At 37.3% G+C, this 10,298-nt stretch overlaps 1 protein-coding gene across 1 annotated transcript in view; it reads left to right on the top strand.

The window, feature by feature from the left end:
- fgf10b (fibroblast growth factor 10b) overlaps positions 1-9,027 on the top strand; it is a 15,669-nt gene extending 6,642 nt beyond the window's left edge. Inside the window, exons 2-3 of the mRNA XM_065250050.1 lie at positions 8,234-8,337; positions 8,435-9,027. Coding sequence (XP_065106122.1) covers positions 8,234-8,337; positions 8,435-8,626 — 296 coding nt within the window. The 3' untranslated portion in view covers positions 8,627-9,027. The remainder of the gene's footprint in view (positions 1-8,233; positions 8,338-8,434) is intronic.
- The last annotated feature ends 1,271 nt before the right edge of the window (positions 9,028-10,298 follow it).

Raw genomic sequence — 10,298 nt, 5'->3', positions numbered from 1 at the left:
GTTTTTTATTATTAAAAAGTTCTGCATTTAGAAATTGCTTATTTCTTCACAAAAATGTTGAGCTCTGGCCTGCCATCTCAGTTTCTGACTCAAAATGTTCCCACACACGCGTGTATGCATAGAGTCCATAATGTGACTATGCTTAGTTTAATTCAGTACATATATTTTTATCAAATTAATAAAATAATTAACTTGCATTACTTTGTTGAAAAAGTAACTAAAATATTAATGCGTACATTTAAAAAGTAATGCGTTACTTAACTCATTACTTCAGAAAAGTAATATTATTACATAATGCACGTTACCTGTAATGCATTACCCCCTACACTGCTCATATTCCAGATTTTCAAATAGTTGTATCTCGGCCATATATTATCCTTTCATAACAAACCATACATCAATGGAAAGCTTACTTATTGTATAAATCTTTATTTTGTTGACCATTATTAGGTTTTGTGGTCTAGGGTCACATATATGAATAAAATATTGTACAGCACAGCTGGTTGTCCTTATTTCTGTAGGAGTTAACACGTGTTGCTTTGTGTGTATCAGAAATGGCAGCAATGATACACATGTTCTTCATTAACTTTATCCATCTCTAAAGTGTCCCATGAGAGACTAAACATCAGATTAGACTCAAGTTATTTACGGTCAGAGTTGAGTCAAATAAATCACTGTTCATCTACACTGAGGCTGTCAACATGTTGTTTCAGAGGAAAATCTTATTGCCCATAGCTTTCATAGCTCATGCATTTTGCATCAATTTCATTGCTGACGTTTCTTATGAAAACATCAATACAGGTCAATAAATGGGCAATTATTGAGATGCAATACAAGAGTGCTATAAAAGTATGTGTGGATAGCCTAGCTTGCATAATTTTGTAGCTACTAAATATCTCACAGTTAAATTTTCATTTAGGAACTATTCATTGTGAAATCTCGGACTTTGGTATCTCAAAGCAAAAACTTGGCACAACTTATAAATACATCCAGACCAGAAACAGAGCGGCTTCTGTTAGCGGGCAGAGTTTCATGAATGGCGTGATGTGAATATCGGCACCGACACATCAAAGGTGAGCGTCCATTCACGATCAGCAATGGGCGCAGACAAAAGAATAATGGCGAGCGGGTGAAATTACACTAGTCTTTATAGCACAGGTCCAGTGTTTATAGAAATGGATACTGCAGAAGTGATGCCCTCCTCGGGCAAGACAGTCCTTTGAGGTGCCTGTGAATGATGTCACACATTTGAAAAGGTGACATTGGCTGGGAAAGAGATGGACAAAAGGTCTCGTAATGGGTGTGACATCATGCCGATGACTGTGATGCAAAATTTTATTGAAAACGTCCATGGACGGCTCATGGCAGAATGCGTTTTTGGATGATATCACAAGTAGAAAATATCTATTGTATCAATGTAATGCTAAATGTATTGTTCAACAACAAAAGCAATTCTATGAAAATGTTGACATAACAGTTTTTGAGGGTTTTTTTACAGTGAACGTTGCATTTGTTAATATTTAAAAAACTTTTTCCTACACCTCTTGTTTTAATTGTGGCTTTAAGAATTGAATCTAATGATTATAACAAAGCTGAATTTTTTACACAGCGTCTGGTCTGTCCTAGTGAGGGACTCCAACAGATTTATGATGTTTTATGGGGATTCCAGTTTAAGACCCCATGTGCATCCTGATCCTGTTTGATAAAGCCGGAGTCGAGTCTGCTGTCTGTCTGTCTGGGTGGATGCTTATAATGAATCATCCTAAATAAACCACACACGGTTAAAAGTGCCATTAGCAAACGAAACGCCTGGGGATGTTTTGTTATGTTAAGTTAAATGTTAAGGGGCCGCAACAAAAGGTGGTATTTTTGCACCATTGAAAGTACTATTTTATTTTAAAGACTGCAAATTGTGAATGCATTTATCAATTTTAGTTAACTTAAGATGTGTAGTATTCCTGTAGCTCAATTGGTAGAGCATTGCATAACACAAATGTCATGGGTTCAACCTATATACAGAACCAAAATACAATGCAGTTTAATTATAAAAGCATTTGTCCAAATATTTAAAAGTGAAAATTTGATTTCATGGGTTTTTAAGATGACATTAATTTATTGCTTCTAGACAATCGTCTACTATCATGTTTTTAAAGATCGCTTTGTAGTTGTCAACGCAAGAAGCCGTCTGGTTGCTTCAGGCGTGTGCCGGATGTACAGGAGACCACCAGTACAGAGAAAGATCACTGCCATGTGTTTTACACACGGCTTCACGTCTCCACCAACACAATAAACTCATGCAGACTCCTGTATATCAGTACCACAGCAAACAGTCATGATGCAACATTGCTTTGCTTTGCTCGGTCTTCGGAAACTACAACTGTTTGTTTTGTTTCGCTCCAGAAAAATAACATTTTTAAGCACCAGACACCATCATGTTTGCTATAAAGAATGGTAGATTTTGGCAGAGCTTTGTGGAAAATGCACCCAAACGACTTGACACAGCGTTTAGTAACTTGCAACAGAGCATAGCGCAGTCAGGAAAACAGGCAGCGTGCACAAAAAACAGTCTTGACCTCAACATCTGCTGTGATTTTTTTCTCTCGCAGGTGTTTGGGTTGTATACGTTAAATAGATGGGGCATCACAAACAGATTTACTGTAATGACTTGGCTTGTTTTCTTTCTTATTTTTTAAGTATGTCATCACCATTGAGGTACATTATTTAAACGCTTTGACTTAAAATGCTGGGTTCTTTTAACCCGTTGTTGGGACAAAATGGACACACCTGGATTTTTTATGTTCATGTTAACCTAATAGTTGGTATTGTCCCTATTTGACAAAACCATGAGTTAAAAAAAAACAGACCTTTCTTTATTATTACTATTTTCCACATAATAGTATGTCATTATTACTACAAATAACAAACAAAGGATATTTTCAGATCAAAACTATTTTATGTTTTTGTTTTGTGAACCAATGAGTTGTTTAAACCAAAAGATCAAATGCTGGGTTATTTTCAACCCTGCGCTGGGTCAAAAAGAGTCGAGCCAAGCCGTTGGGTTAAATTAATGCAGAAGATGTTTACATTTACCCAACAATGGGTTGAAACAACCGACGGGCTGGGCTTGTCCCTTTTTGACCCAAAGCTAGGTTTGAAAATAACATAGGTTTATATAATCCGATGGTTTGTCTAATATTTACCTAATCATGGATTTAAAGACCCAACATTTTTTAGACTGTACAATTGTTTTTTGAGTTGTTAACCCTAGGTTTGGATCTTGTTTTTTGATTGTGCATTTCAATTAATATCTATCAAACTGCAGTTCACTCTAATATGGCTGGGTTATTTTTGACCCATAATGGATAAATATTGGACAGAACATGTGCTGGGTTAAAAATTGACCCAATGCTGGGTTATTTTAACCCAACTGCTGGGTTATTATACCCCATGGTTGCATAACAACAACCCAACATTGGGTCATTTTTAACCCAGCACGTGTTTGTAAAATATTTACCCATTATGGGTCAAAAATAACCCAGCCATTTTTAGAGTGTTGGTTTGTTTTGATTAAATCCTTCATAACTCAAAATAAATACAGTTAAGTGGCACAATAAAACATGATAACATAATAGTAAACATGTTTTGACAAAAATGTAAAAAAATAGAGTCTCGTTTTGGAGCCAAATTCTTCCAATATACTCAAAAAAATGCTGGGTTATTTTTAACCAGTGTTGGGTCAAAAAGAGATTAACCTATTGGGTTGTAATTTAACCTATGTTGTTTCAACCCAAAATGCTGAGTTGTTTTAACCCATTGTTGGATCAAATATAAAAACAAATTAGGTTAATTTTTTCAATGGCTGGGTTTGTCTCTTTTTAACCCAGCATTTTTTTAGAGTGTAGACATATTTGGTTTGTCATTATTTTACCCAAACTCTAAAAACTGCTGGGTTATTTTCAACCAAGTGTTGGGTCAAAAAGGGATTAATACAATCAATTGGGTTGTAATTGAACTTATGCTGGGTTGTTTCAACACAATTAACCCAATGGCTGGGTTTGTCCCTTTTTGACCCAACACTGGTTTGAAAACAACCCGGCATTTTTAGAGAGTATTAAGTGTAATTTATAGTCGTGCGTAGGTTCTACGTCGTAGGTTATCCGTATAGGCTGTGTAGCTAACTCGATGCGAATCTCGCCAAAATGTTAAAAACAACTCTGTTCTGTTAGTGTGCTGTACGTGACATCTATAGGACGTTGCTTTATGTGTACGTTCGTGTATCTGTTAACGTGTGTGTGTGTGGTTCAAACATATGGCAGGCGTGTATCTCATAATTTGACCAAAAATTGTTGGTGGTTCTTTGTGTGTGTCTGTGTAAATTAGCATCATTGTGTGTGGGAGAGCTCCAGTCTGCTGTCTCTCTGCTCTTTGATCACTGATCACTGAAGCTTTTATAATCCATCTCAATGTCATGCTGTCTGTGTTCATCGCTCTTTCATGCTTTCATCCTGAGCTGAGAGGACACAGAACAGTCAGATAGTTTTACCATCCAACTTGATACCTGGAACCCGAGACCTCAGTTTGAGATGACACACACACACACACACACACACACACACACACACACACACACACACACACATTTGACCAAACCATGGGTTAAAACAACCAAGGATTTCTTAAAGTGTACATAAACATTATTATTTACATCGGACACATAAGTAAGGGATAATGTAGAGGCAGCCGGTAGTTATCGGGAAATAAGCCCCGACAGTGTGATCAGGACCCGACGCGAAGCGGAGGGTCTTGTATCACACTGAAGGGGCTTATTTCCCGATAACTACCGGCTGACTCTACATTATCCCGCTTATTACACGGCTACTTGTCACATAAGAAAAAAAACTGGACATGAATATGAATTTGAAACATTTTATTGGCATATTTGTTTTAAATTAACATTTTTATCCTTCCGCGAAACTTTGCACAGATGCATAAAATGATCGTAATACCTTATTAAGATCCTCTGCTTCATACTTGTCTGTCTCCATTTTTTTCTCTTTTAGCCAGTCTTTGAGAAGTTTTAATGCCCATTCTGTATTTTTTTGTGTGTTGGCTTCGTAGCTGTCATGCTCTATTTTGTCAAGTTCAGTCTCAGTAAGCTCTCTGTGTCTTGTCGTGGTTGTCGAGTGTTTGTCACAAGATGGCGCCAAACAGACAGTAATCTTTATTGATCTTTATTGGCGCGGAGCGATCTTACTCGTAAAAGGAGTACCGGCTATGCGTTATTATTTTGGAGCGGTTATTATTCGAAAAGAACGAACCTGCAAATGTCTCAACTGACCAATCAGAATCAAGCATTCCAGAGAGCCGTGTAATAAACATAAATAACATAACTGAACATAAATCATATCACAAGTAACATAATGAAAGTGGTATTGTTTCTTCAAATTGATGTGTTTGACAGAGGCATTAGAAAAGTGTGGATGGCTTTAAGTCTCGTCCTGTGCACATCCACACTGTGTGTTCTTATAGGGTGCAACAGAACTGTTTTGAGCAGCAACTTTAGCTGTCATGATAATAATGTCTTTCAACACTTATACGCTGATCAAAGGCCAGACCCCCGCAACTCCAGACCCAGGGTTCACACCCGCAACCATAGGGGTTATCAGGTTCTGATAAACCAGGCATCACATGGCGTTGACAGAGAGAGAGAGAGCGTGAGAGAGAGAGAGTCTGCTGGGTTGTGTTAGGAGCAGAATAAAAATGCAGGTGAGCAAAGGTCATGAAAAACTGTTATATCACCTCTGACCTTTGTTGTTTTTGATATTGTGGATGGTTGTGATGTGGTTGTGGTTGCTGTGGTGTTTTGGTTGGTTGTTAGGTGGTTGCTTTGGTGTTTTGAGTGGTTGTGTGATTGTGTGTGTGAGACAAAGAGAGAGAGAGCTTTGGTGTTTTGGTGGTTGTTAGGTGGTTACTATGGTGTTTTGTATGGTTGTTAGGCTGTTTCTATGGTGCTTTTGTGGTTGTTAGTTGGTTGCTATGGTGTTTTGCATGGTTGTTACTAAGGGTGGTTGTTATGGGGTTTTAGGTGGTTGTTAGGTTGTTACTAGGGCGATTTGGGGTGGTTGTTCTGTGGTTGCTTTGGTGTATTGGATGGTTGTTAGGTTGTTACTATGGTGCTTTGGGTGGTTGCTAGGTTGTTACTATGGCGTTTTGGGTGGTTGTTAGGTGGTTGCTTTGGTGTATTGAATTGTTGTTAGGTTGTTACTATGGTGTTTTGTGTGGTTGTTATGTGGTTGCTATGGTCTTTTGGTTGGTTGTTAAGAGGTTGCTTTGGTGTTTTGGATGGTTGTTAGGTGGTTGCTATGGTCTTTTGGTTGGTTGTTAGGAGGTTGCTTTGGTGTTTTGGATGGTTGTTAGGTGGTTGCTATGGTCGTTTGGTTGGTTGTTAGGGGTTGCTTTGGTGTTTTGGATGGTTGTTAGGTGGTTGCTATTGTGTTTTGCATGGTTGTTAGGTTGTTACTAAGGCGATCTGGGTGGTTGTTATGTGGTTGTTAGGTTGTTGCTAGGGCGATTTGGTTGGTTGTTAGGTGGTTGCGTTGGTGTTTTGAGTGGTTGTGTGTGTGAGACAGAGAGAGAGAGCTTTGGTGTTTTGTATGGTTGTTAGTTGGTTGCTATGGTGTTTTGCATGGTTGTTAGGTTGTTACTAAGGCAATCTGGGTGGTTGTTGTGGTGTTTTGTATGGTTTTTAGGTTGTTACTAGGGCGATTTGGGTGGTTGTTATGTGGTTGCTTTGGTGTATTGGATGGTTGTTAGGTTGTTACTATGGTGTTTTGTGTGGTTGTAAGGCGGTTTCTAAGGTGCTTTGGGTGGTTGTTAGGTTGTTACTATGGTGTTTTGGGTGGTTGTTAGGTGCTTGCTTTGGTGTATTGAATGGTTGTTACTATGGTGTTTTGTGTGGTTTTATGTGGTTGCTATGGTCTTTTGGTTGGTTGTTAAAAGGTTGCTTTGGGGTTTTGGATGGTGGTTAGGTGGTTGCTATGGTCTTTTGGTTGGTTGTTAGGTGGTTGTTATTGTGTTTTGAGTGATTGTGTATGCCTGTGTGTGTGACAGAGAGAGCTTTGGTGTTTTTGGTGGTTGTTAGGTGGTTACTATGATGTTTTGTATGGTTGTTAGGCTGTTTCTATGGTGCTTTTGGGGTTCTTAGTTGGTTGCTATGGTGTTTTGCATGGTTGTTAGGTTGTTACTAAGGCGATATGGGTGGTTGTTAGGTTGTTACTAGGGCAATTTGGGTGGTTGTTATGTGGTTGTTATGGTGTTTTGGGTGGTTGTTAGGTTGTTACTAGGGCGATTTGGGTGGTTGTTATGTGGTTGCTTGCTTTGGTGTATTGGATTGTTGTTAGGTTGTTACTATGGTGTTTTGGTTTGTTGTTAGGGGGTCGCTTTGGTGTTTTGGATGGTTGTAAGGTGGTTGCAGAGAGAGCTTTGGTGTTTTTGGTGGTTTTTCGGTGGTTACTATGGTGTTTTGTGTGGTTGTTAGGTAGTTTCTATGGTGCTTTGGGTGGTTGTTAGTCGGTTGCTTTGATGTTTTGGGTGGTTGTTAGGTTGTAACTAGGGCGATTTGGTGGTTGGTATATGGTTGCTATGGTGTTTTTGGTGGTTGTTAGGCTGCTACTAGGGTGATTTGGTGGTTGTTGTGTGGTTGCTTTGGTGGTTGCTGGAGTGTTTTGATTGGTTGTTTACTAGCCAAAGTAAATAAAACCAACCTGCAAAGCTATATATAATATTATGGTTGCTTGTTCAAATGGTGCTGACACAGTGGTGCTGTGAATGGTTGCCATGATGTTTCTACGTGGTTGCTAGATGGTTTCTACAGGGCTTTGTGTGGTTGTTAGGGTCTTTGCATTCTAGCCAGAGTCAACAGAGCCAACCACCAAATCTAAATAATGTTCTGATCGCGAGAAATGATTTGGGACACAATACCACTGAGACATTTAGTTTTCTACAGAAAAAAGCATCATATACAGATTTTGAACAACGTGAAGATAAATAAATGATGACAGAAATTTTATTTTGGATGGACTTTCCATTTAAGGGGGTTCTTTTTTTAAATCCTTAACCCTAAAAATAAAATAAATAAGTAATAGGGACGGTACTACGTATAATGTAAATGACAATATGTGATTGTCTCTCAGGCTGTGTACACATACATATATTTATAATGTGTGTTTTTCAGATATTCTGGAAATCACTTCTGTGGATGTTGGGATTGTCGCCATCCGAGGTCTGGGCAGTAACCTCTACCTGGCTATCAGTAAGAAGGGAGAGTTGTATGGGTCGGTAAGTACGTGTTTGCAAACTCTAAAACCTAGCAGGACCTTACGCAGAACCAAATCACATTGATGTTTAATCTGTCCTCTCTTTTCTGCATTAACAGAGAAACTACGGCATAAACTGCCGTCTGAAGGAGCGAATCGAGGAGAACGGGTATAACACGTATGCATCTGCTGAATGGAGGAACAAGAAACGTCAAATGTTCGTGGGCCTGAACGCTCATGGACGACCTCTCCGCGGGAGAAAAACTCGCAGGAGAAACACAGCCACACACTTCTTACCCATAGTGGTGTGACTATCAAAATGCCGATGAGACCGAGGGAGATGAAAATGAGATTGAGATAAAGACTTTGCCTCCCTGTAGTGTCTGTGCTCATTTAAGATGTTCAGTGTTTGTTTGCACCTGTACTCTTCGGCTGCTGGCACTAGACACTATATTCTCATACAACTTAGTATTGAGTGGTAGACATGCGAGCAGAGCTGGTGAATGAAGTGGATTTTCATTCCTTTGTCAAGCAAGCCGATCATCTAAAGTTATGGATTATATGTGGAGGAATTTTCTTCAAGCTCTTAAAAATACGATCACATTTCTTAAAAGGTCTGTTTACTTTTATTTTTAATGGACTGAACAGAGAACTGGGAATAAACAGTATGGAAATATATATATATATACATATGAGAATTTGTTTGTTGTTTTGAAGAACTGTTTTGGACTGCTTTGAAGTAAATTATTTATTTGTATTGTATTTAAATAAAATACTTTAAAAAACATATTAGATGCATATTAAATGGACATCGTCCTCTAATTCCTGTGAAATAAAGTCTATTTTGTTATTCTCCTGCAAAGCAACTAGTTCTGTGTTTTGTACAGTTTCATGCGTTTAATTTAATTCCTCACAAAATTATTTTATTTACTTTCTTATTCACTATTATGACCATTAAACAAAGTTTCCTTTTGTTTTTATTGTGCAGGAAGAAGTTTTGGTTTTGAGGGTTTTTTTATAATCGTAATTCTCAAAAGATTCTCAATTCTGTAACACTAATTTATTGTAACAAATTATTGATTTTCTTGAATTATTAAAAAAATTATTTATCATTAGTAATACGTGTAATATGTAATATAGTAATATTGTATAATATATGTAGTATAGTAATATTACAATTTTAAATGTGATTTTCTCAATATTTAGATTTTTCGGACCTTCAGATTCCAGATTTTCAAATAGTTGTATCTCGGCCAAATATTGTCCTATCCTAACAAACCATAAATTAATCAAAGCTTATTTGTTCAACTTTTTGATGATTTGTAGATCTCAATTTCCCTTATTACTGGTTTTGTGGTCCAGTGTCACAAATAAATAATTTTACCAATAAACAAAAAAAATTTAGTACTGTCAAAAGATTAATCGTGATTAATCGCATACATAATAAAAGTTTGTGTTTGCATGATATATTTGTGTGTGCACTGTGTGTAATTATTTTGTAAACACACACATGCATGTATGTATTTAATTATATATATAATTTTTATAAATATAACATTTTTATTTTGTATGAGATTAATCGCGATTAATCTTTTGACAGCCCTATTCTAAAAATGTATTTGTTTAATAAAGCAATAAGTCCCGCGAAGCAGTGGGGTTACAGTGCATTTTATATTTTTATTTTATAACAGCTAAGGGGGTTTTAGGCACGATGCGATTTAGCTGTTATAAAATGCACTTTTAACCTCACTGCTTCGCGGGACTTATTGCTTTTATAAAACGGTTTCTTTATATACATAGCAGGATTTCATAAAATAAGACACAAATAAGTTGTAATTACATTAGTACAAATATTAGTCTTCCGCCAAACAAAGTAGTTCCTCAGAATCGAGAGTGGCTGCAACAGAGCGCAGTTCACAACCAACACAGACGCAGCAAAGACACAATGAAAATATAATTTAAGACTGTGGTGTTTATTTTATA

This window comes from Paramisgurnus dabryanus, chromosome 5 (genome assembly GCF_030506205.2).
Source record: "Paramisgurnus dabryanus chromosome 5, PD_genome_1.1, whole genome shotgun sequence".
NCBI lineage: Eukaryota > Metazoa > Chordata > Actinopteri > Cypriniformes > Cobitidae > Paramisgurnus > Paramisgurnus dabryanus.
The sequence above is the reverse complement of the archived record's forward strand: the minus strand, read 5'-3'. Positions and strand labels throughout refer to the sequence as shown.